General features: G+C 40.5%; 1 protein-coding gene across 8 annotated transcripts in view; it reads right to left on the reverse strand.

Moving 5' to 3' along the window:
* LOC126267471 (PC-esterase domain-containing protein 1A-like) overlaps window positions 1–26,254 on the reverse strand; it is a 230,704-nt gene that overhangs the window by 170,199 nt on the left and 34,251 nt on the right. For 4 of the 8 annotated variants that reach the window (XM_049972746.1, XM_049972747.1, XM_049972748.1 and 1 more), the window contains exon 2: window positions 22,422–22,534. In XM_049972746.1, the coding sequence (XP_049828703.1) occupies window positions 22,422–22,497 (76 nt within the window). In that variant the 5' untranslated portion in view covers window positions 22,498–22,534. Of the gene's footprint in view, window positions 1–22,415; window positions 22,535–26,254 lie in introns of all 8 variants that reach the window. The other 4 variants (XM_049972739.1, XM_049972743.1, XM_049972742.1 and 1 more) reach the window with 1 other exon arrangement.

Below are 26,254 nucleotides of genomic sequence, written 5' to 3' on the forward strand. Positions count from 1 at the left end.
TCTGCAGGCATTGCTCAAAATGCACTTTTTGCCATTCAAGATTAGCTCAAAGCTTCTCTTCCATTGTGAGAGTAAAGTGTCTATGAAAGATAGCTCCTTGCACCATTTTCAAAGTCTGATGTGGGGCAACAGTCACTGACTTGTCACACAGTTGTACGTATGTCTGAGGAGCTCAAGATTCTGCAGTAGAGGTAGTCTTAACCAATAGTGAAAAACTGTGCATTTGCCCAATTAGACAACGCCTCCAAATTTATCCTGTATGTGTTCCACAAAAAAATCATGGTTTTGTAACCACAAGCATCCGCTCTAAGACATACATAATACTGAAAACATTTTTTGGTTCCCAGTCGTCTAGCTTGTCGCTCTTTCCATGGGGTAGCCAGAGCACAGAACGCAGCAGGGTTGTAGCTATTAGAGTTGAAATCTCTAGTTATGTTTATCAAGATGGCTAAATCAGAACAGCTATTGTGTTGGTTCAATTTGATACATTCCATGTGCTAAATGTCTGTCCTGATGCCACCTACTCTGACAAAGGACTCCCCCCCATGGGCACCACCCAGCCACAGCAAATGCCATCTGGCAAGATAGCAGATGCCAATAGTCCTAATGTCCCAGGAAGACAGGCATCTACTCCTTTGCAGGTGTAGGGAGCCAACAGCTCAGGCAGTGCTTCCTTTGTTGTCAGAGGACCCTACCGAAATGGTATGCAATAACCCCACCATGTCGGGTTGGCAACCGCATCGGCTTTTAAACAGATATATGTGTTGATTCAGTAACTGAGCATAGAGGTCCATCAACACTGTAGGCAGAAAGCTGTATTGAAGGTGTTCAGTCAGTCCACACAACAGAAAACATTTGAAAATGGAGATCAAACCCAGTTGGGGACTGAAATCACTTCAGCTGAAAAGTGATGTAAGGGAAAGGAGTAAAGACACTTATGAAAGAAAGCAGAACCTAATGAAACAACCAGGTCAACATCAACAGCTACCACCAGAAGAAAGAATGAGAAGGATAGTCAGACATCGGATGTTGCAGCACAAGAAAGGAAATGGTGCTGCAATACCTTGGGGCCCCTTGTTCACCACGTACACACTCACAAAATAGTCTTGAGCCCTCTTAGGGGGCCTAAGGGAGTATTTCTCCTTGCTCATTCCTCCTGAACCTGTATTCCCCTGCAGCTACATCTTCCATTGCTTCCCCCACCACAATGTTCCAATACTCTATACTTATTATAAGGGACAGTCAAATGAAAACAAGACAGGTGGAGAAAAAGTAAACTGTTTATTATTGCAAAAGTAATCACCGTAACTGTTAATATACTTACCCCACTGTAAGACAAAGTGGTCAATGCCTTGATGGAAAAATGTTTGCAGCTACCTAAGGAACCATGACTGTATCCAGGCATGCACGTCTTCATCCAAAGCAAATCAACAGTCATGATTGTCCTTCGATAGGAATCTAAAAATATGAAAACCCCATGACGAGAGATCAAGACTGTATGGAGGACGAATAAGGGCATCTCAGTGAAACTTCTGTTGCACAGTCTAAACAAACTTGGCAAAATGTGGGCCCATGCAGTTTCTATATTTTTTTTTGGAGCCCTGAAGAAATACGTCTGTGGCCATCTATTTGTCTCGGCTGAAGAGGTGCATGTCTGAGTACAGTCATGGCTCAGTGTTGCAGTTTAGACGGACGGCAGGAGAGAAGGTGTGGAGAGGGGAGGGGGTAAGTAGTGGAAAGGAGAGAAATAAACGAAATTAAATGACTGGGTGTGGCAGTGAAATGACGGCTGTGTAGTGCTGGAATGGGAAAAAGGAGGGGGCTGAATTGGTGAAGACAGTTACTAACGAAGGTTGTGGCCAGGAGGGTTACGGGAATGTGACCCTCCTGGCCTCCTGCTTTCCCGTAACCTTCCTGGCCTCAACCTTCGTTAGTCACTGTCCTCACCCATCCAGCCCCCTCCCTGTTCCCATTTGTATTTTCCATTGTCTGATTACAGTCTTGGTTCCACAGGCAACCGCAAACATTTTTCTATGAAGGCTTTGACCGCCTTATCTCTCAGTGAGATAGGTGTATTACAGTTATGGCAATTAGTTCTGAAAGAATTAATATTTATCATCTTTTCTCTGTCTGTCTCATCATTGTTGGCACCTGTATGACTGCGGTGAATATACATGAACTATAGTAGATGGTCTTTGTTTGGCTCCGAGTCCGATCAAAACAATCCTATAATCGAACTTATAAACTTTATCTGTACACTGCATTAACTATAAACTATCACTGTACTTCTTAATAATGTTTCTGCAAGGTGTGTAGTTACCTCCTTTACTCATTATACCAACTCCTCATTCTGCTGAATAAGCACTTTGTTTATTTTAGGTGCATTGCACCATAAGATATTTCCCTTGAACAACAAGGTGACAAACAGTTTCAAAAGGAAAAAAGACAAACAGAGCTTTTCACATTGTTTATCCATGTGCTGACTCCCCCATGACACATTAACCACTTTTACCACATTGTTTTATTTGGTCTACAGCCATTAGTGTCTATTTCTTATTACAAGCATGGAGAACAAATTAGCAACCTTAGCAATCACTGACATACGACTGATACTGCTTTGATCAGACTTTATGTTTCTGGTAATTAGATTTGCAAGTAGCTTGAAAGATTGTTTGAAACAGCATCATATGATCCTTTGGGAGATAAAATCATTAATCAGGGTGTATACATGGACGAGGAAAAAAAATTCCCGGATTTTTCCCGGATTTCCCAGTTAAAAATACACTTTCTGCCAGATGAAAATACACTTTTTCCATGTTGAGTAACAGTATACTTTTCCTCAGAACTGTAAAACTTATCAATCCTTCCAAAGGTTGTGGTTTTATACACCGGCCTAGAATTTCCCGGCACTTTAGAAAACTAAACCCAGGGGAAAAAAACACTTTTTGGGAAGATGTCTGAATGCAGCAACATATACACTGCGTATTTTCGTATTACGAAAGTATAAATTCGATTTTCCCCAAACACCACATGTTACTTTCTGAAGGATTGAAATCGAGATTGTGATGCGCTTCTATAAGCCAGTCGTAGCTCATATCAAGCGATCTTGCCAGCCAGTGACAGTGGGTATTCAGAGCAAGGGACACATGACGTAGTCATCACTGTTAACTAGCGCGAACACACAAACAGGAAAAGGTAATGGTTTAAATTAATATACATAGTGTTGCTACAAGAAAAGAAACGCTTTTACGTATTATATTGGTCTCTCAGATTAATAAGCTGCAAGAAAGCTAAGCTTTCACACTTAATGTTGATCTTTTTTTGGACGTGTTCCACTTTAAGATACATCACCCAAATGTGTCAGTAAAATTTTTAACATTGACATAAATGTCTGTTGTTCTGGGCTCGAAAATATTCTAAATGGTCGTCCACAAAGATGTGATTTTTGAATGAGAGTCAAACGCTCTGTGTTTTAAGAAATTCATCAGACATTCGGGCACAGAGTTCATCGAGGGTAAAAGGAAATTTACTTTGAAAGTAACGCTTTCCAAACAACCATTTGAAATATTTTCCCGCAACATGTTAGAAATAGATTTGTTTCAGCAGTTGCCAGACAGCACCAGACAACAGGCGTCACCACGCTTGTGCAGCTATGACGACACAGGAAACCTGTACGTTCATATGTGTAAAACATTAAAAGATCTTACATTATGTCATAAAAGAAACAAGACATTAGAGGATACTCTAAGAGCATGGGAATTTTGTGAACTATACTAAAATTCATCATTCAGTTTAAGGTGCACATCCCAGTGTCCAGATTCATATGTAAATTTTCTTGGAGTACCAGTACTGTATTATCTCATGTTTGGCTCTTTATTAAGGCATAATGCCATACGTGCTAGAAGATGTAAATGTGAACTTGAAATGCAGCAAACAGTTTAAACTAGCCAATAGTGTGGAACTAAACACTTCATTTCAAATAAATTAACTGCCTCAGCAGAAAAGAATAACAAAAGTCAGATTTCTTTAACAAACCGACAAAAATAACTTCACTGTTCTGCAAGGTGATTAACACTTAACTGTCAAAAACGTGGAAATAAAATAAAATTTGAAACTAATTACATATTTTGGCCTTCCGTAATTATGTGAATGTATTTTAATTCACTTGGTAGCTCACGGTCACAGAAATCCGTTTTGTTTTCATTTGACGCGAGTGTAATAAACGAAGAGGAAAAAGCAAAATCACTTAACGGACACACAGGTCACGTGGAGACTACCACCTCCCCACTGTAACTCAGACTGCTCTGCGCATCAGGTCCGGATCTACGATATTTTCGAACTGGGGCAATATTAGATAGTGGCGCTCCCCCTCCCTCGATCGTTTGTGGTAGGACGCCAAAAATTAAAAAATGACTTTTTAAAAATATCTTCATGTTGTAGCACACGTCTTTCTGAAGGTGTCTGATACATAAAACATATGTTTGAGGAAACGTAACACATGTTATTCGGTCTTAAGTGTGCCAAAGTGCACTGTCACGCCTCTTCACACAACATTCTTCCATCACATGTCTCTGATTTCGCTCTCTGGAATTCAGACACTTAATATTTAGTAATGGGTGCCATCAAACTATATTCACGCCAGTGGAAATTAAAATGTCCTATAGTGCCTCTCCTGCTCCCAGTCGGCCAGTCTACCATCATGCCCTTCTTTTAAAAAATTTTGCAATTAATACTGGATGGGGTTTTTTGTAACTGGCAGAAAAGAACACTTCAGAAAATTTGCAGTCGTTACGGCCTATTTGCTAATAAATTGCTGTTTTATGTGATATAAAATTAAATATAGGATACATAAAACGAGTAAAGACAAGAGACAAGCAAGACAGTATACATTTCTTCAATCCTTAAGCCCTAGCTTTTTTCTCTCTAATATTGCCACAGCTTTATACGACATGCATTCCTTTCTGGGAAAGAATCTATTACCTCATCAAAGTTCATCAACGTTTTGCTACATGAAGAAACAAAATGTCGTTGTCTAATACTAGAAAAGCTATTAATACAAATTGTACCCAAGGCTGGTGTGGTTTCTCGGCCTGATGACGTGTATTTTGTCACTGCTGGATAAAACGAAATAGGCCTGTCTCATATTGCAGCAATTTTACACACACCAAATAAACAAGACTGTTTTAGCACAAATGGTCATTTTTATAACACGGAAGAATATAATTCACAAAGTACCAATATCAAAATGCCTATTAGGCCTACAACAAGAAAAAGTTTGATGTTAGGAAATAGATTCACATTTCATTCATACTCTCAAGCTTCTGAAGCATGAGATCAAAAAGGAGTAGTACAAAATTTTTATATAAATTTGGGATCTTCAAATTCTTCTGTAATTTGTGAGAGTCCCCGTTTCTTCTTCTTCCTCATTCTAACAGACAATCTTGTCACTAATTCTGTAACTATTCCTGCCAGTGTCAAAACTTATTCTTTGGTTAACTTCAATAACCCTGCCACTATCACTGGTTTAGGTATCCCACATTTATTCTCCGGTTAGGCGTTACTATGTGTTCGTGCAACGCGTTTTCCACGCTACTCCCAGAATAGAACTTTAGCAGCTGTTAGATGGGGACTGTACAACTGGCCCTTTGTGGTGTAGCGGTCTGGTCAAAAATTTTCTGTCAAAATTTCATTTTCTCGGATACGCGGAGGAGACAATACGCAATCTTTGTTGCCTGTTACTCCTGTTAGTCATTTTTTTCCACTCTGGTAGTCTGAATCAATGGAATTCGCTAGTAGTTATAACAACACTGATCATTTGCAAACCTAGTCAACCACATAAACAGAGATTGGCATTCACCCATTCGACTTTATTCCGCTCAGCTCGTATAGACCTGTCCCCTTTTGTCTGCAGGAAAGTTTATTTCTAGATGTGACGGGGATTCCACTGGCAGAGACATCACATAACTTATGCACGCATTCAAAATCAACTTAGAATTTGTTCTAAAATGTTCAAAAACCAGCAGGGATGCGTTCGAAATCATATAAGTAGTCGATAGACAAATGTGCGCTGGACGCTAGGTGCTTTGTGAAATAAGGTCTTTTTTCTCAATAATATGAATTTGGCGCCCTTCTCCCCGAAACTGCTGCCCGGGGCAGTACCCAGGTTTGCTCCCGCTCCATAGTTCCGGGCCTGTTGCGTATACGTGAATCTGGCAGCTTAGGCGCACCAGTAAAATTTTTCCGGATAGCATCTGGCTGCATGCTGCTATTGCTTATACAGCTAACTGCCACACTTCTGTAGCCATAAGTGGGAGAAGGTACTACTCATACGTAACTCAACTGCACATAAGCTCACTCGCAACCACTCAAATGAATCTAATGTAAAAAGTTGTGACGTCACACTCATCGGAGGCAATTTGTTGTTGTGACACACTGCATAGTCTTCCTAAAGCCTTTGGCACATTTTGCTGTTGGCAGACTCTTACATGAGCACTGTGTGTTGTTGTTGTATATGGTGCATTTCCTTTGCAACTTAAGGTTTTTTTTTTCATTCGGTTTTTATTGCTGCAGTATTATTCCGCAGTAGTAAGATACAGTAATGTTTTTTGTTAGAGTATTGGTTCTTATCAGTCAAAGTTACAAAAATTTAACTGAAAACTGAAACAATGAAAAATTCCCAGAATTCTAAAAAATTCCTGGGTTTTTCCAGTTTTCTCCCGAATGAAAAAAATTCCCGGGGTTTTCCAGGTTCTCCCGGTTGCCCCTGTTAATCAGTTAGCAGTGAACCAACTGCTGTTCCGTTCAGCTGTCAACTGGTGCAGTGAGCTTTATCTCTTTATTAGTATGCTTACGTTGTTGATAAAATTTACTGTTTCTGAACTGCCATTTGAAGCCACTGGAAGGTAATTTATGCAGGTTCCACATTTTGTGGTGGATAGTTTTGTACTGGTCACACCATTTCTCAATGTGAACTCCACTGTCTGTTGTAAATTTGAAACTCCACCAAGGCAAGATGGATTCCATTAATCCATAACAGTTTAGTTTGCCACATAGAATTTTCTAGCCCACACAGTCATAGGCTTTGGATATTTCACAGAATATTCCAAGAGGAATTTTTTTTCTAGGTGAGTCTAGTTTAGACTTCACTTATGAAGTCTTAAATGGCTTTCTCTTTGGAGATTCCTTTATGGGTCTCAGTGAAATGCAGTTAATACAGTCATAGCATACTTTGCTACAACTTTTGAACATAGTAATTGAACTGTGTCTAATTAGCTATGGTTTGCATGTCTCCCTTATACAAGGATGCTACTACAGCATTTTTATGTATGTCCGGAAATTCACCTTGAATCATTGCTCGAGTACAAAGATAGTCAAAGAAAAGTGCCATAAAGTAAGCAGAAAATTTTAATATTCTGCTAGAAACACCACTACAGCCAGCAGAACTGATACTGTAGTGTCCTGGTGAATTCTATGTCTTTGTTAGGGTTGTAATTTTGAAACTAAAGTCTGTTGGTGGTGCATACAGTGTTTGATGTCAATGTGTGGAAGTAATCATTGAATTTGTTGGCTAGTGATTTCATTGTGATCTAGCTTGTAAATGTGCTAATTTTTCTTGTGCCACTGCCAGATTATCTAAAATATTCCAAGATTAGTTGCTCTTTTTCCAATACTGTATGGTGATAAGAACCATTACTGCACCCCCAAAAGTTATTTTCATCATCCTTCATGCAGAGTGTAGTAAAACATTCCACATAAAAGAACTGCAGGTATTTATCACATATTGATTTCTGAAGACACTGTGATGGTTTACGTACTTGGTTGACTGGTGATTAAGTGACTAAACAACAAGGCCATCAGTCGCTCAATCCACAGGTACTTCATCCAGATTTAGTTAAATCTGTGAGGTACTTGTTCTGATGATGAAAGTACATAGGAGTGGTAAGACGTAAACATTGAAGGCAACACTGATATCAGAGCTAAGAGAGAATTTATGGAGAAGTTTCCAGATCAGACCAGTACATATGTCAGAGCAGCTCCCAGGATTAATCCAATGACAACGAAAGCCACACTCCACATCCAACCCCCCACTAGCCCGATGAAGGGCGATAATAGTTACACACCAAACAATGTCTTCCAGTTTGTCAGATTCAGAACAATAAAAATGAGTAGGCTGGAAGAGTAAAGACAATCAGTTGGACTGTCAATAAAAAAGTGGGAGGACTGAAATATATAGGGCAGTAGGTGGACTCCTCAGGATTCTGCGTGCGACAGAAGTTGCCCAACCCACAATCGTCCCACTCCTGCTTCATTGTAGTAAAGGTGTTAAAGAGCACCCACTATTCAACAGAGGGCTACCTCCAAAATAGGAAATATGCTGCACCAGAAAAGAAAACACACTACTTCTACAAGCAATTAGAACAGAATAAAAGCTTATGTCTGAACATAAAACCACTTACATGGAGAAAACGGAGAACCAGTTCAATCATTCATTAATCGTCTGCCAAAACTTGATGCAAAGAATTTGGAAGACCATGCTACTAACCATGGAAGGCCACAAGGAGAGGGGATTCCACCGGGACATGAGCCACTGCCTGTAATGCTCCACAACTACAATGGGGGTGGAGGGTGACTTGTTACGTAATCTAACACTATATTTAAAATGTGATCGAGGAAGGCCCCTTTAATAAAGTGGAGGGCTCTGTTATCTGTCAGCTCCGCTGTAAAAACCACAACATGTTCTTGGCAACAAATGATGTTCCTGACTGGCAGCAAGGTAAAAGTGTACCCTGTCTTAGCCATCATTTTAGAACCCTCAGTGAAAATGACAGTCACACTCTGAAATTCAGGAAGGACTATATGTAACAGACACTGAAAAGTCTCGGGGACAACAACGACAGGACCTCGATACAGATCAGTCCCAATTCATGGCATGGGCACCAACCAAGGGGATGAGCAACGAGAAAACAAAGGGAGCACCTTCCAGGGTGAGGCAGGTGCCACCAAGCTCAGGAATGGTCACTGTCGGGAGTTCTTAAGCCTCAGGAAGATGGACATCTATTCCTTAGTGGGCCTATAGAGCGCTCAGATATCAACAGTGTGATCGCTGTGTTGTCAGGGGATCTCAAGAGTATCTAATGACCCCCACCACATTGGCTTTGAAGCACAAATATGGATCTACGTAGGTACTGCACACAGATAATCTTTAACACAGCATGCAGTAGGCATTATTTACAGTGTTGTTCTCCATTTCATCCACACTGCAGAAACATTTGGAAAATAGTCAAACTCACAACGTGATCACAAATCACTTCAACTGAAAGATGGTTAATGGAAGAATAGCCCAAGAAAGAAAGGCAGAACCTATGGAACAGCCAGGTTAACATCAAATGCTGCCACCATGAGGAAGAGAGCAAGAGAAGGAATGACAGTGCGATGAAAGATTTCAGCACAAAAGGATGCAGAAGCTGCAAATAACATGGTGCCATGCTTGTCATACACGTATCTGTCATAGTTGTCACCCCCTTAAGGAATTTGCAAACTTGGCCTTTTGCTAGTAAAATCCTTTATGAAGTGTTGATGAAGATACTTTTCCTGGAAAAACAACTAAGATAAATCTAAATTTGATACCTTGATACAATAGTTTTAAATGAGAAATATTCAATGATATTTAACTGTAGCTATTGAGCTTAAATACTTTGAAGGAAGAAAGGAAGATTAAGTCTTATCATATCACTGATGAGGTCATTAGAAAGGGAGCTCAGGATCAGATTGTCTAAGGACATCAGGGCATGCTCTTTCGAAGGAACCGTCCAGACATTTGTTTTAAGTGATTAAGGGAATCACAGCAAACTTAAATGTGAATGACAGAACAGGATTTGAAAAACAATCCTCCCAAATAAATGTCCACATTTTTGCCTTTGTGCCAACTCTCTCAGAAAAATAATTTGACTAACAATTTTCCATTTACAATAGAAAATAAAAATTATTTAAAAATGACATGGGAGAATTACAGATCAGTTGTCAGCAGCATCACAGTGAAGCACTAAATGTAGTTCTTCAGCTTGTACACATTCTTTCACTTCTGTAATGTGGTGGTGTTGCAATTTCTACAGATGCTGGTGTGTTACTGCTTTCACTGACCATTTACCAAGTTCATCAATGAAACTGTCAAAGGCAACAGTTTTCTTAATTAGTTTCTTTTTCTCCCATGTCGCAAATGTAATTTATGCAGAGTTATCTGCTACATCTTCTAGGCCAAGTGTCTATAAAGACAGTCCTCCCTTTCCAGGGCAGTCACCACATTCTTGAAACAAACAAGTCTCTAGCTTTACCTCACAGACTACAAAAGACTTCATATGTCCAACCGAGGTATCATATGTCATGTGCTCCAGTAAGTTCTTCAAAGTTACCACCCAAAGTTCAGAATTTGCGCAGTACACACATAAACAGACATCTCTAGGTGAGTGTCTAACTACCCACTTAGGTCGTAGTGGATAAAATTTTGGTCTTCCAATATGCGAAGTTGTATAGTTGCTCTTATAAATTGCGAAAGTTTCTTTAATATTGCAAGTCACATATCTCTTCACTTTCACAACTTTTTGACCTTCAACTGTTACCGTTATAGTGTCTTTTTTGTTGGCACTCTGGCAAGAACAATCCCATTTATCTTCCAGATAAAATAACTGCACTATTTGACCTTGAGCTGCTTCTACAGGATGACCATAATAGGGATATGGTCTTCCAAAGACTCCTTTTACAGACTTCACATTTCTTGAGTTATATACCATGTACTTTGAACTGATGGAACGTGGTTCAAAATTATTTTCTTTGAAAATGTCTCTGAAACAGTAGTTAAACCTTGCACCTTTTCATTGTAGAATGCACAATATTCAACAGCTGAATTGATATTTGTGAAAAATTCCTGGTAAGAGTGCTTTGGTTCACTTTCTTCTGAATGATGGCCTTTCTACTTTGAAGAATGTGGTCAGTTCTGTTGTAGTGTATTCATCCATAGCTTTAGTAATTCCTCTGTGCCTTCTTGATGCATAGAGCTTATGACTCTACTTCACTGACCACGGTTTCTTAACAGGACAAACACCTACCTCTGTAGTTGACTGATTCAGTGTATTTAATTCTTTCTCTATTAATGCAAAATCTGCATTATCTGCTTTATGGGAGGCTTCACCTTCTTCAGATACTTTCATTGTTGTTATTCTGTCAAAACATTTAGAACACAAAAAGTTGTCACAGGAAACATCTTCACTTTGAAACAGAGTCTTCAAATGAGAACATTTGTTACTGACCTGAACAAAGTATTCGTTGTTGTTGTTATCTTATATGTATCACTCTTTTATGGATATGCAAATAGTCAGCACACTTCACTCTCCTGTGACCCCAGTCAGAAGACATTTCCAACAATGCTTTTCACAAAACACACTGCAACTGTGACAACTGGCAAATTCCTCATGAAAACACAGAACTCACTGGATGGTCTCAGATTTCTTAGAAGCCTCTTCAGTAAACAAATTAGCACTAAACAACTACAATACAGAAACGTGAAATGAACAACCACACCAAAGAAACTGACAAGAAGCCACAACAAAGTGAAAGAAGTATCTGCAACAAAGAGAGTGATGAGAAATAACTGCAACAAAGAGTGATGAGAAATAACTGCAACAAAGAGAGTGATGAGAAATAACTGCAACAAAGAGAGTGATGAGAAATAACTGCAACAAAGAGAGTGATGAGAAATAACTGCAACAAAGACAATAGATATAAACACTGTAACAAAGAAATTAATAAGAAACAAGTTCAGTGTAGACATACTTTACCCTTGAACGCTAAAAAATTATTTTTTAAAAATAAAACTTGTCCAATTTAAAAGTGGAAGCTCTCCTTTACAGAGAATATAGCACTAAATGGTACTCATCAACAGAAAAAAACCTAAATTTTCTGGAATGTAACAATATTATGAGAAAGGATCAATGACTGCTTCACAGCCTGTGCCATATGGATCTTTCCCACCAACACCAGCTTTTCTGAATTGCATAGGTGGGAACTTTCCCTGCAATACATCCTACATTCCCGTAACCCTCCTGACTTCAACCTTCGTTAGTCACTGTCTTCACACATCCAGCCCCCTCCCTGTTCCCATTAGAGCACTCCACAGCTGTCATTTCACCGCCACACCCAGTCTTTTAATTTCTTTTTATCTATCTCCTTTCCGCTACTTCTCCCCCCCCCTCCCCCACCTTCTCTCCTGCCCTCCCTCTAAACTGCAGCACTTCACTGTCTGCTACCCCCCCCCCCATACTATCCCTCCCCCTCCCTGTCCCAGCCTCCTCCTTACCCCCACTCAGTTGCCACTCCCATCACGCACCAGTGTCACTGCTCACAGTGTGGTTTCAGTTGCCTGAGACCACAGACGTGTGCGAGTTTCATGTGTGTGTGTGTGTGTGTGTGTGTGTGTGTGTGTGTGTGTGTGTGTGTGTGTGTGTGTGTACTGTTGACAAAGGCCTTAATGGCCAAAAGCTGTAGTTGTGTGAATCTATTTTGTTGTGCCTATCGCGACTCATTATCTCAGCTATATGGTGAGTAGCAGCTTTCCTTCTCATAATATTGTTAAATTATATCCTGGATTTTCCATTGTTTGATATATTTGTGTAAATATCATAAAAATTTCATGAATGCTATCAACATCCTTCATAAGAAGCTTACAGCAACACATATATATTAACCATCATACGCCAGCCACCAACTGAGCTTTGTTCAGAATGAACATAATGCATATCAAAATGGTGAAGTTTTCAACAAAGCCCACAAAACTGACAAGCTGGAAATTGTGAATTTATTATGGTGTATTTGAAAGATGGAAGAAAATGGCTTTACAGTTATTAACATTTAAGAAGTGTAGCAGCATCGGCCGAGCTGAGAGAACATGCAGCAGCCCCAGCAGCAGCTGCAGCAGCAACAGTTGTCTGATAAATAGTAGATGAATTTAGTCTTTGTTTCTTTTTTTCCCCACTTGCTTCTGCAAAGAAGTGAACTACACATGTATTTTACCGTGTAGACTAGTGGTTAGAATATTAATTGTAGTTTTGTTATCATGTATGTCTCATGAGTATCCTTGTGTAGGGCGGCTTCCTTGTGTTAATTCTCCCATCACCAGAAGCTCCGTCACACCACTAAGTTTTACTTTTGTGCTAGTAGACAGCACACAGTTTAGATCAGTGCATTCTAGTTTGAATATTTATCTCGTGCAGTAACGTTTGGGTAAACAGGGTTTCTAATAACAGGTATTTGTAAATACATCAACCTCAAAAGAGAAATTTGTTCTGTTTAATAGCTTGCGGTCTCAGTGTTCAATGAAAAACCTATGCATCAATTTTCAATATTTATTCTCCTCTGGTATATTTTGTATACATTTCAAACTCAGTAGCGCCATTTGAGACCTTATATCTATTTTATACACAGTACGATATGGCTAGGGACTGTGCTTGTGAGCGGACACAAGGAGAGTCCATAAACAACTGGAAGCTGTGTTGGCTATCATAGACAAGCTTCTACCTAATGCTCAAAGTTGCAATAACATCAGGGCACCAGAGACAAGACCTGCGACACCTTTGGTGCCACTGGAATCCCCTGTCGAGACGGACATCGCTGCGGCTTCTGATATGTAACATCTGTCTGGTCCGTCCTCATCCCAGAATGGGTGGCAGACAGCGATGGGTTCCCAAGTCACTGCACGGAAGGCAAAAGAGGGCACAGGCTGTGTGACTGGCTCCCTACATCTTAGCAACAGGTACAAGATGCTACCCAGTGGTGTTGATAACTCTGGGCCAGCACAGCATGCCTCTCCTGTTGGGCAAGCAGTCTATTTTCCTGCCCAGTCCGGACAAGCACAGAGGGTCGTTATGCTTGTCATTAGGAGCTCCAGTGTTAGGTGAGTGATGGAGTCCCTCAGGGAAATAGCAGGCAAGGCAGGAAAGAATTCCAGTGTGCATTTGGTATGTTTGCCGGCAGGTCTCATCCGCGATGTGGAGGAGGTCCTGCCAGCAGCTATTGAGTGCACTGGGTGCAACCAGCTACATGTAGTGGCACATGTCGGCACAAATGACACATGCCAGTTGGGCTCTGAGGTCATCCTCGGCTCCTTTCAGCGGCTGGCTGATTTAGTGAAGGCAACTAGCAATGCATGCGGGGTGCAGCCTAAGCTGTCTATTTGCAGCATCGTACCCAGGGTTTATCGCAGTCCTCTGGTTTGAAGTAGAGTGGTAGAGTGGAAGGTCTAAACCAGAGGCTCAGACGACTCTGCAATGGTATCGGATGCATATTTCTAAACCTCCACTATAGGGTGCAGAACTGTAGGGTTCCCCTTAATACGTCAAGCATCCACCACAAACAGGAAGTGGCTACTAAGGAGTGGAGTACATGTAGTGTGCACATGGGGCTTTTTTCAGGTTAGAGAACCCTTCCCTTGGGATCAAAGACAATTTGGCCGTTAAATCAGCCGCAGTGACCTTAGAGAATCTTCATCCTCGCAAATCAGAGGTAGAAAAGATGAACTGCTGGAGCAGAAAGCTGGTTGAAACCAGATGACAGTGATAACAAAATCCTAAGCTCAGATTGGAATGTGTATCATAAGGATAGATTAGTCACCAATGGTGGAAGCGTGTTTATAGCAGTAAAAAATATGATAAAATCTGGTGAGGTTATCACGGATTCCGAATGTGAATTAATCTGGGTGAAACTGAGAATCAAAGAACGATTAAAAATGGTAATCGGATGCTTTTATAGACCACATGAGTCAGGATCTGTAGCTGTAGAGTGCTTCAGACAGAACTTGCAGAATACCTTCACTAATTTTCCTGATTGTGTAGTTGTAATAGAACGTGGCTTCAACCTGCGAAGTATAGATTGGGATTGTTATGCCATCAAAACTGGTGCCAGAGACAGGGATTTGTGTGGCATTGTTCCGGATGTCTTGTCTCAAAATTACCTTGTGTAGATAGATAGAGAACCAACTCGCGAGGGAAATGTCTAAGACCTCCTGGCAACAAACAGATCTGAAGTTATCTAATCAGTCAACGTAGAGGAACGTATCAGTGATACTGAGGCCATGACAGCATCTATGATGATGGGTCCAGGAAGGTATATTTGCTCAGCAAGGGTGACAGGATACAAATGTTAGAATATATCGGCAGTCAGCATGATGAGCACAAAGATGTGGAGAACAAATGGAAAAAATTCAAAGACTTCATTCAATGTGCCCTACACAATTATGTTTTGAGTAAGGTTTTAAAGGATGGGAAAAATCCACGATGGTTTAATAGCCATGTTAGAAAAGCCCTACGTAAACAAGGAACACTTCACCTGAGATTAAATGAAGTGAAAACCTAGCTGATAAACAAAAGCTGAACAAATCGAAAATGAGCAAGAGGAGAGCAGTGAGAGAAGCATTCAATGATTTTGAAAGTAAGACATTGTCAACCGACCTGAGTAAAAACCTTACGAGATTTTTGTCCTTGGTAAAATCAATAAGTAGGTCAAAATCATCTATTCATTCTCCCAGTGACAACACCGAAACAGAAGTTAACAGAGAGAAGGCTGAACAGAGAGAAGGCCGAAATACTGAATTCGATCTTCCAAAGTTGTAGCACTGTGGAAGATTAAAACACTGTCCCTCCTTTCAATTGTTGTAAGTAAAGTTCTATGTACTGACTTAGCAGAAAATCCTAAGAAATTTTGGTCCTATGTCAAAGCGGTAGGTGGATCAAAACAAAATGTCCAGACACTCTGTGACCAAAATGGTACTGAAACAGAGGATGACAGACTAAAGGCCGAATTACTAAATGTCTTCTTCCAAAGCTGTTTCACAGAGGAAGACTGCACTGTGCTTCCTTCTCTAGATTGTCGCACAGTTGACAAAATGGTAGATATCGAAGTAGACGACAGAGGGATAGAGAAACAATTAAAATCGCTCAAAAGAGCAAAGGCCGCTGGTCCTGATGGGATACCAGTTCGATTTTACACAGAGTACGCGAAGGAACTTGCCCCCCTTCTTGCAGTGGTGTACCGTAGGTCTCTAGAAGAGCGAAGCGTTCCAAAGGATTGGAAAAGGGCACAGGTCATCCCCGTTCTCAAGAAGGGACGTCGAACAGATGTGCAGAACTATAGACCTATATCTCTAACGTCGATCAGTTGTAGAATTTTGGAACACGTATTATGTTCGAGTATAATGTCTTTTCTGGAGACTAGAAATCTACTCTGTAGGAATCAGCATGGGTTTCGAAAAAGACGATCGTGTGAAACCCAGCTCGCGCTATTCGTCCACGAGACTCAGAGGGCCTTAGACACGGGTTCACAGGTAGATGCCGTGTTTCTTGACTTCCGCAAGGCGTTTGACACAGTTCCCCACAGTCGTTTAATGAACAAAGTAAGAGCATACGGACTATCAGATCAATTGTGTGATTGGATTAAGGAGTTCCTAGACAACAGAACGCAGCACGTCATTCTCAATGGAGAGAAGTCTTCCGAAGTAAGAGTGATTTCAGGTGTGCCGCAGGGGAGTGTCATAGGACCGTTGCTATTCACAATATACATAAATGACCTGGTGGATGACATCGGAAGTTCACTGAGGCTTTATGCAGATGATGCTGTGGTGTATCGAGAGGTTGCAACAATGGAAAATTGTACTGAAATGCAGGAGGATCTGCAGCGAATTGACGCATGGTGCGCGGAATGGCAATTGAATCTCAATGTAGCGAAGTGTAATGTGATGCGAATACATAGAAAGATAGGTCCCTTATCATTTAGCTACAAAATAGCAGGTCAGCAACTGGAAGCAGTTAATTCCATAAATTATCTGGGAGTACGCATTAGGAGTGATTTAAAATGGAATGATCATATAAAGTTGATCGTCGGTAAAGCAGATGCCAGACTGAGATTCATTGGAAGAATCCTAAGGAAATGCAATCCGACAACAAAGGAAGTAGGTTACAGTACGCTTGTTCGCCCAATGCTTGTATACTGCTCAGCAGTGTGGGATCCGCACCAGGTAGGGTTGATAGAAGAGATAGAGAAGATCCAACGGAGAGCAGCGCGCTTCGTTACAAGATCATTTAGTAATTGCGAAAGCGTTACGGAGATGATAGATAAACTCCAGTGGAAGACTCTGCAGGAGAGATGCTCAGTAGCTCGGTACGGGCTTTTGTTAAAGTTTCGAGAACATACCTTCACCGAAGAGTCAAGCAGTATATTGCTCCCTCCTACGTATATCTCGCGAAGAGACCATGAGGATAAAATCAGATAGATTAGAGCCCACGCAGAAGCATACCGACAATCCTTCTTTCCACGTACAATACGAGACTGGAATAGAAGGGAGAACCGATAGAGGTACTCAGGGTACCCTCCGCCACACACCGTCAGGTGGCTTGCGGAGTACGGATGTAGATGTAGATGTAGAAACATCAAAATGGCAGATATTGAGATAGTCGATCGCAGACTTGAAAAGCACCTACAGTCGCTTAGTAGTGGAAAGGTGTCATGACCAGATGAGATACGTATAAGATTCTGTAAAGATTATGCAAAAGAACTTGCTAACCCTCTAGCAGTAATTTATCGTAGATTGCCTGAGCAACGAAAAGTACCAACAACTGGAAAAAAGCGCAGGTCATTCCCGTTTTTAAGAAAGGCCGTAAGACAGATCCACACAATTATAGACGTATATTGTTGACGTCAATCTGATGCAGAATTATGGAACATGTTTTGTGCTCAAGAATTTGGCATTTTTGGAAAATAAACATCTCCAATATAAAAATCAACATGGATTTCCCAAACAGCGATCCTGCGAAACTCAGCCCCCTCTGTTTCTGCACGAGATCCACAGCATAGTGGACAATGGTGCTCAGGTTGATGCCGTGTTCCTTGATTTCAGTAAAGCGTATGAGACCATTCAGCATTAATGAAAAAAATGTAAGCTTACATAGTATCGGAGCAGACTTGCGATTGGTTCAAGACTTTCTTGCAGACAGAACTCAACATGACGTTCTTAATGGAACAAAATCGACAGATGTAAAGGTAATATCCGGAGTACCACAGGGAAGTTCAATAGGACCATTGCTGTTTACAATACATATAAACAATCTAGTAGAAAGAGTCAGATGCTCTTTAAGGTTATCCGCAGCTGACGCAATTGTCTATCCCAAAGTAGCAACGCCAGAAGATAGTAAAAATTTGCAGAACGACCTGCACAGAATTGATGACTGGTGAAGGCTCTGGCAGCTGACCCTGCACGTAAGTAAATTTAACATATTGCGCTTACGTAGGAAAAGAAATCCACTACTGCACAGCTGCACTATTGATGACCAACAGCTGGAGACAGCATCTGCCATGAAATATCAAGGTGTAACTATCCAGGGCGATAGTAAGTGGAATGACCACATGAAACAGATAGTGGGAAAAGCAGACACACGAATCAGATTCATCGGAAGAATCTTAAGGAAATGTAACTCATCCACAAAAGAAGAAGGTTATTAGGTGCTTGTTCACTCAATTCTTGAATACTGTTCATCTATTTGGGATACCTATCAGGTAGGACTGATAGAGGTGATAGAGAAGTTCCAAAGAAGAGCAGCGCATTTTGTCACAAGATCATTTAGCTGGCGAGAGAGCATTTGGAGATGCTGAACGAATTCTACTGGCAGATGCTACAAGAGAGGAGTTGTGCATCACGGAGAGATCTGCTATTGAAATTTTGGGACAGTACTTGTCAGAAGGAGTCAGACAAAACATTAATTCCCCCTCCCCCCACTCCCATACATCTCGCGAATTCACCAACAGGAGAAAATTCAAAAAATTTGCGCCAATAGAGACTTACCAACAATGCATTCTACCCACGCACTATTGACAAGTGGGTCAGGGTTGGAGGGATAAGATAGTGATACCGAAAGTAATCTCTGCCACACACCATTAGATGGCTTGCAGAGAATGATGTAGATGAAGAAGGCTCTACAGAAAACACAGTGAAATACGTAATTTCCATAAGAAAGCTCAGTCCGCATCTTATTATCAGCAACAGGAAATGGTTCTGAGCCAAGATTCTAAGACATTTGCGTTGCTGTATATTGATTTTGATGAAAATTATGCTTGTGTTTATCAAGTTGTTTTTTTTTCAGTCCAGAGACTTGTTCAATGCAACTCTCCATGCTACTCTATCCTGTGCAAGCTTCTTCATCTCCCGGCACCTACTGCAACCTACATTCATCTGAATCTGCTGAAGTGTATTCATCTCTTGATCTCCCTCTACGACTTTTATCCTCCACACTTCCCTCCAGCACTAAATTGGTGATACCTTGATGCCTCAGAACACTCCCTACCAACCAATCCCTTCTCCTAGTCAAGTTGTGCCAGAAATTTCTCTTCTCCCAAATTCAATTTATACCTCCTCATTAGTTATGTGATCTACCCATCTAATCGTCCGCATTCTTCTGTAGCCTCACATTTCGAAAGCTTCTATTCTCTTCTTGTCCATACTAACTATCGTCCACGTTTCACTTCCATACATGGCTACACTCCATACAAATACTTTCAGACACGACTTTCTGACACTTACATCTACACTCAGTGTTAACAAATTTCACTTTTTCAGAAACACTTTTCTTGCCATTCATAGTCTACATTTTATATCCTCTATACTTCGACCATCATCAGTTATTTTGCTCCCCAGATAGCAAAACTCATTTACTACTTTAAGTTTCTCATTTCCTAATCTAATTCCCTCAGCATCACACGATTTAATTTGACTACATTCCATTATCCTCGTTTTGCTTTTGCTGATGTTCATCTTATATCCTCCTTTCAGGACACTGTTCATTCAGTTCAACTGCTCTTCCAAGTCCTTTGCTGTCTCTGACAGTATAACAATGTCATCGGCAAACCTCAAAGTTGTTATTTCTTATCCACGGATTTTAATTCCTACTCCAATTTTTTTTTTCTTCCCTTTACTTCATGCTCAATATACAGACTGAATAATATCGGGGAGAGGCTACAACCCTGCCTCACTCCCTTCCCAACCTCTACTTCCCTTTCATGCCCCTCGATTCTTATAACTGCCATCTGGTTTCAGTACAAATTTTAAATAGCCTTTCACTCCATGTATTTTACCCCTGCCACCTTCAGAATTTGAAGGAGGGTATTCCAGTCAACATTGTCAAAAGCTTTCTCTAAGTCTACAAATGCTACAAACATAGGTTTGCATTTCCTTAATCTATTTTCTAAGATAATTCATGGGGTCAGTATTGCCTCACGTCTTCCAACATTTCTACGGAATCCAATCTGATCTTCCCCGAGGTCAGCTTTTACCAGTATCTCCATTCGTCTGTAAAGAATTTGGGTTAGTATTTTGCAGCCGTGACTTATTAAACTGATAGTTCAGAAATTTTCATGCCTGTCAACACCTGCTTTCTTTGGGATTGGAATTCTTCTTCTTCTTCTTCTTCTTCTTCTTCTTCTTCTTCTTGAAGTCTGAGGTTGTTTACCAGGACAAAATGTAAAGTGCATATTGAGCAGAAGCACAAGTTAGAATTTTCACTGTGTCATTGTCGCATTCAGCTTCTCATCAGCCAATTGTTGTTGTTACAGACGGGTTAACCCATTCAAAGGATACTATGATTGTGTTCATTAGCAACGTACTGTCAACTGTACCTGAAAATGTGAGGGTAGTTTCAATGTGGTCAGATGGACCTGCCTTACAATTTAAAAACAAATATATTCCTGCTGCTGGAACTCAACTTCAATCATTCTACAATGTGGAATGATTGAAGTTGAACTTTTTTACTGGATCCTACAGTAAAGGAGCCGTAGATGGGATTGGTGCAGTTGTGAAAGAGGAAGTGTGGAATGCAATAAAAAAAGAAAAAATTCTTAGACGGTAATGCACCAACTTTTGCTCAGGCAGCTGCAAGTACAACTAAGCAGGTTTTTCATGTGTCTACTGATGAAATTCAAAGAATCAATGTGAAACTTAATCTGACTCTCAAATATTTTCTTCAGCATTATCAGTATCAAACAAGAAAAGCATTCACTACTTTCACTACAAGAAAGGAGTACTACAAACTTATCTGCAGTCTCCAAAGAATTTCCCTGCTCCAGATCACCTTACTGAAGAAATTATAACGTGTGAAAACTGAAGACTGGTGCGAAGTAGAATATGGTGGTAAATTCTGTGCTGGAGAAGAGTGTGCAATTTTTGGAAATTCTTACCTAATCAGTGCATTGGAGGGTACAGGTCACTATTGGAAATGACCTGCTGAATATGATGAGATTCTTTACACACAGGACAACATTATGTTGTTTGTTGTTGTGGTCTTCAGTCCTGAGACTGGTTTGATGAAGCTCTCCATGCTAATCTATCCTGTGCAAGCTCCATCTCCCAGTACCTACTGCAACCTACATCCTTCTGAATCTGCTTAGTGTATTCACCTCTTGGTCTCCCTCTATGATTTTTACCCTCCATGCTGCCCTCCAACATTATAACGAAAATTAATTCACCTGATATCAATGAAGGAGGATATTTTTAGTTCTCTGACTTGATTGAATTTACAGGTTTTTTCCCCAAATGTCGTGCTCTTGTAATTTTTCATGGTTTTTAAGAAGTGGAAAGTTAATCTTCAGTTTATCTTATTTGGTAAATAATGTCATATTTTGGTTTCTCTGCCCACAGGAAAAAGTTCTTCCAACAGTAAGTACCAAGTAACATGAGTCACATAACATTGAGTCATACACTTTTATCAATATATTACAATATTTTACAAGGTATAAATATTGTTAGAAGTCTGTAACTGTGTCATTTGAGTGTCAATCTAATATGCATTTTCTGTGATAAAATCAGATCCAGACTCCTTACAGTTTGAGGATACTTTTGACCTGAAACATACATTAACAGTAGGATGTCCCAAATTTGTAAAAAGCCACAATATCAATTACATTCTTGTTCTTTAATTCTAGTGCTCTTCCCTGCTTTAATATTAATTTCATATCTTTGCCTGAATAACATAACATATGATCATTTACAAAAGAAGATATAGGTTTATAGACTGATAAAAAGTCAAAATAATGAAATACTGATTTCAAAATGTAACTTGAGTCACCATGGGATGTCCCACAGATGAATTCCAATTCTGGAAACTTCAGAAAAAAAAGAGAGAACTGAGTGGAATACCAAATTTCTCCAACAATGACCAGCACTTCACAAATAAATTATTACACAGTTAGATCACAACACGAACAAAGCACCAATTTCTACTGCTATTTCAACAATTAACCACAAAAGGAGTAAATGAATGAGAGAAAGAATCACAGGGTTGGAACAGAATGTTTATTACAGTATTGTGAAATCATTCATATTAAACACTAACACTCACTTGAACTGCCAATCAGCATGACATGCTTGTTTTGGAGCAGCTTCTGCATATCATTTTTGGTAAAAATATCACACATTCTGCCAGCAAAAATATGTTTCGGAGAATATATGCACCTGGTGGAAAAATCGCCTTATTAATATCGTAAAAGATGTTCTTATTGCCTAAGTGCGTCAGTAAAACCATGCATATAATTAAAAATGTGAAAATTAAAGGCATTCACAATAGTTTTTAATAAATTCAATCACATAAATACAGTGCAACATGCCACATAGCTTTCATGAAATGAGTACCTTAATCAATCAACAGGTGCCTGAAAAGGAAATTAAAACCATTTCTAATGTACTCAATCACTCCATGTGACAGCAGTAAAATGTTCAGACCACACTGGCAACATAACAGCCAACTACAGCTTAATAAAAATGATACAATTTATCATGTGAGGCTGGCAGTAGTGTTGTCATAGATGCCAGTAATTCATCAAAAATGGCTCTGAGCACTATGGGACTTAACATCTGTGGTCATCAGTCCCCTAGAACTTAGAACTACTTAAACCTAACTAACCTAAGGACATCACACACATCCATGCCCGAGGCAGTATTCGAACCTGCGACCGTAGCAGTCGCGCGGTTCCGGACTGAGCGCCTAGAACCGCTAGACCACCGCGGCCGGCAGTAATTCATCAAATCATGCCTTCAAGAGGTGAGCAGGAGAAGGCATTTTGCTAGATATTAACTAGTTTGCTTCCCAGTAAAAAAATATGGTAACATCCTGATCATTTATAGTTGACTGAGCATATAATGATCCCTCACAACTGCAGTGGACTGGTTGCGGCAGCTTTGTTGGTCTACCTCAACCAATCGTGTACTGCAATTTCTTTTTTAAAACATCTCTATGATGACACTTCAGTATTGTCACAGCTCCATAGACTGCTACCATTTTTGCCTGCAGCTGTTATCATTTCACAGATGAAAGCAAACAGTAGCACTGTGAGCTGACCAGGATGTTGTAGCACCATCTCAACTACAGTACACGATTGTCTTGAGCCACTTTTTTCATACAATTCAATATCTATCATTGAAGTTAATTTTATTATCTACTTGCTGCATCCAGCCACACACTGCTGTGGCTGTCTGGATGGAAAAGAAAAAAGCACAACTATCTAATGCATTTAGTTTCACAATGTTAGCCTGTACACTAGCACCATAGCAGCAGATAATGGAATGACAAACTGGATGGTGCTTTGCAGTTGCTAGAAACGTGTGGGTATTGAATGTAAACCCTAGCTCCTTCCCTCCCTTCACTCTGTCCACCTCCTCCCTCCCCCCCCCCCCCCCCCCCCCACTCAATTCATCACCTCTTCCCACTATATCCATTTCCTCCCCCACCCCTTTTTCTGTCCTCTTTCCCCTCTCTATGAACTTGAGTGTTTTTTATTGTTATCGCAGATGAAACCTCGATTGGAAACTGAAGTTGCTTAAAATAATGGGTAATTCGGTTGGGATCACTGGTATATAGGGCATGAGAGACACCTGTCCAGCTGCTGGATCTGTGAGGACAGTGGCTTCAACGACAGTATTTCACATAGTTTTAATCTGTGAATGAGCAGTATTACAATGTTTCAGATGATACAGATTGTGCGGAAGTATACTAATCTTAAGCCAATAGTCCATAGATGCATTGCCGTTTGAAAGAATATATGTGTGTCTGAAAGTTTATTAGTGTAGACAGTCATGAACTTCTTCAGGCCTTTGGTAACAAAAATTCGCCTTCATTCAGAAAGAATTGTTAAAGAAAAAAAATGCAACATTATGTGCCACTTACGAATTACTTAACATTGGAGTTAGTTAATCAGGTCACCACACATGGAAGGACAGAGGTTGTATCGCCAAATTCATTCTGTCTCCTCAAACCGAACAAATTTAGCTTTTGCTCATCTAGCTCAAATTTTTCGCTTCTGCAAGGCATATTTTAACTGGCAATGAGCATTTCAAAAGTGGTGCTTCTTGGACCCACATATGTCTGAGCATTACCACATTTTATCATGGGCAAGTGCTTGAATTTGCACACCCAATGACTGGTTTGCCAATGCTAAATAATTCCGAAAGGGCACAACTTACTGTACTTGTTTCTTAACAATTATTTCACAGCACAACCTTCCCTACACACCCTTACATATGTATTTTTCAAACATGGCACTCTAATAGGTATATAAAAAAAAGACAAACATCTTTGAATACAACGTTGTATCACAATTTCAAGGCAATTTGTGAAGAACTTTCTGAGACTTTGAGTAAAAAAATATACATTTTTATTTATATACATTAAATTTCTTACATTGCTAATAACTGATTTTAACACTTTTTTACAGTTGAATACCTTATTTCTTTCTGTGCCACACTAATGCAGAGTGAATGTTGGTAAGAGCCATTTCTCTTATTATGAATGTTACTGTTGTTTCTGAAATGTGACTGACTATTGACAGGAAACTTCCTTGTGAGTAAATGTACTTTGATACTGCTGTCAGAATGCGCAGTTCTTTAATGAGCTTTCCAACAGATTCTGAAACTGAAACAGCATATTGTCCTCCTTACATGCTTCCGTGCAACAAACATTTTCTTTTTCAACAATGAGTTACCCCAGAAAATGACACCGTACAACACTAGCGAATGAGAACAGAAAAGTCAGTCAACATTTTCATCTAAAAAATCTGACATTATCCAGTTCCCAAACTGTGAGCCACTATGCCCCAGGGTGCCAATGGAGTGTTGCAAAAATATTACAACTTTAGAAACTTTTCATAACAGTAACACATAAGGAGAGCAAATAAAAATCCACTGACTTATGTTCACAATCTGTTACAAACTATGTACCATGCACCTCTCTGGGGGATACAACCTTGACGAAGCACTGTCCGTGCAGGGGGAGAGGCTTGCGTATACGCGGGAAGCTGAGGGCTATGCCAAAGGTAGAGAACCTACTGCCAGAAAGGCCTCAGCCGATGGATCAGACTAAGAGTGTCCCACAATGTCCAATCTTCCCTACCCACTCCTAGTCCTACCCTATTCCTTGATCCAACCCAAGGTGTATTGCGATCCGTGCTGAAGGGTGCATGGCACATGGGAAGATGTGTCACAAACGGAGCCTCAGGGACACTGGGCAACCTCCCTCAGTAATTAGCCTTACACCACGCGGGGTCTTCGTGGTGTGGACCTTCTAGATCCCCAAATCTTGCGCGGGGGGGGGGGGGGGGGGGGGGGGGGGCAACGTGGACATGACTACAGAAAAAGAAACTGAGGGGCAAATGGAGATCTCAGATACCCAAACATTTGGGACTGAACCGATGGAAGGCACTTCCACTACTGAATCAGGGTCTAGACACGAGCCAGAAGTGGGAACTGTAACCGAGGAGCTAGATCAGATTAAGATCAAAGGCTTGTCTGGGGCCCAAAGAAGGAAGCTACTCAGGGAACAGAGGGAAAAGGAAGGAAAAGAATAGCTTCCCAAACAGAAGTGGAGGGAAGTAAAGGGACTAGAGCCCAAGACCCCCAGGAAAAAACTGTCTCAGGTTGAAGGGGACACGCAGACCCCCACAACGTCAAAGACAGGTAGTAACCAGATAAGGGAGGAATCAGAGACTCCCTCCTCCCTGGATAAGCGAATCCAGAAAAAACTAAGACAAGAAATAAGGAAACAGACCTATAGTACTGCAGTCTCCTTTTTCAGGATGGCAGTTATCCAGGAAGGTTATCCACTGGTGGCCATTACCTCGATGCAGGAGGAACTAGTACAGATGGCCCTCTTTGAAAAGATTGGCGTCCCGCTGGCCCGCGTCC

Source organism: Schistocerca gregaria, chromosome 4 (assembly GCF_023897955.1).
Source record: "Schistocerca gregaria isolate iqSchGreg1 chromosome 4, iqSchGreg1.2, whole genome shotgun sequence".
NCBI lineage: Eukaryota > Metazoa > Arthropoda > Insecta > Orthoptera > Acrididae > Schistocerca > Schistocerca gregaria.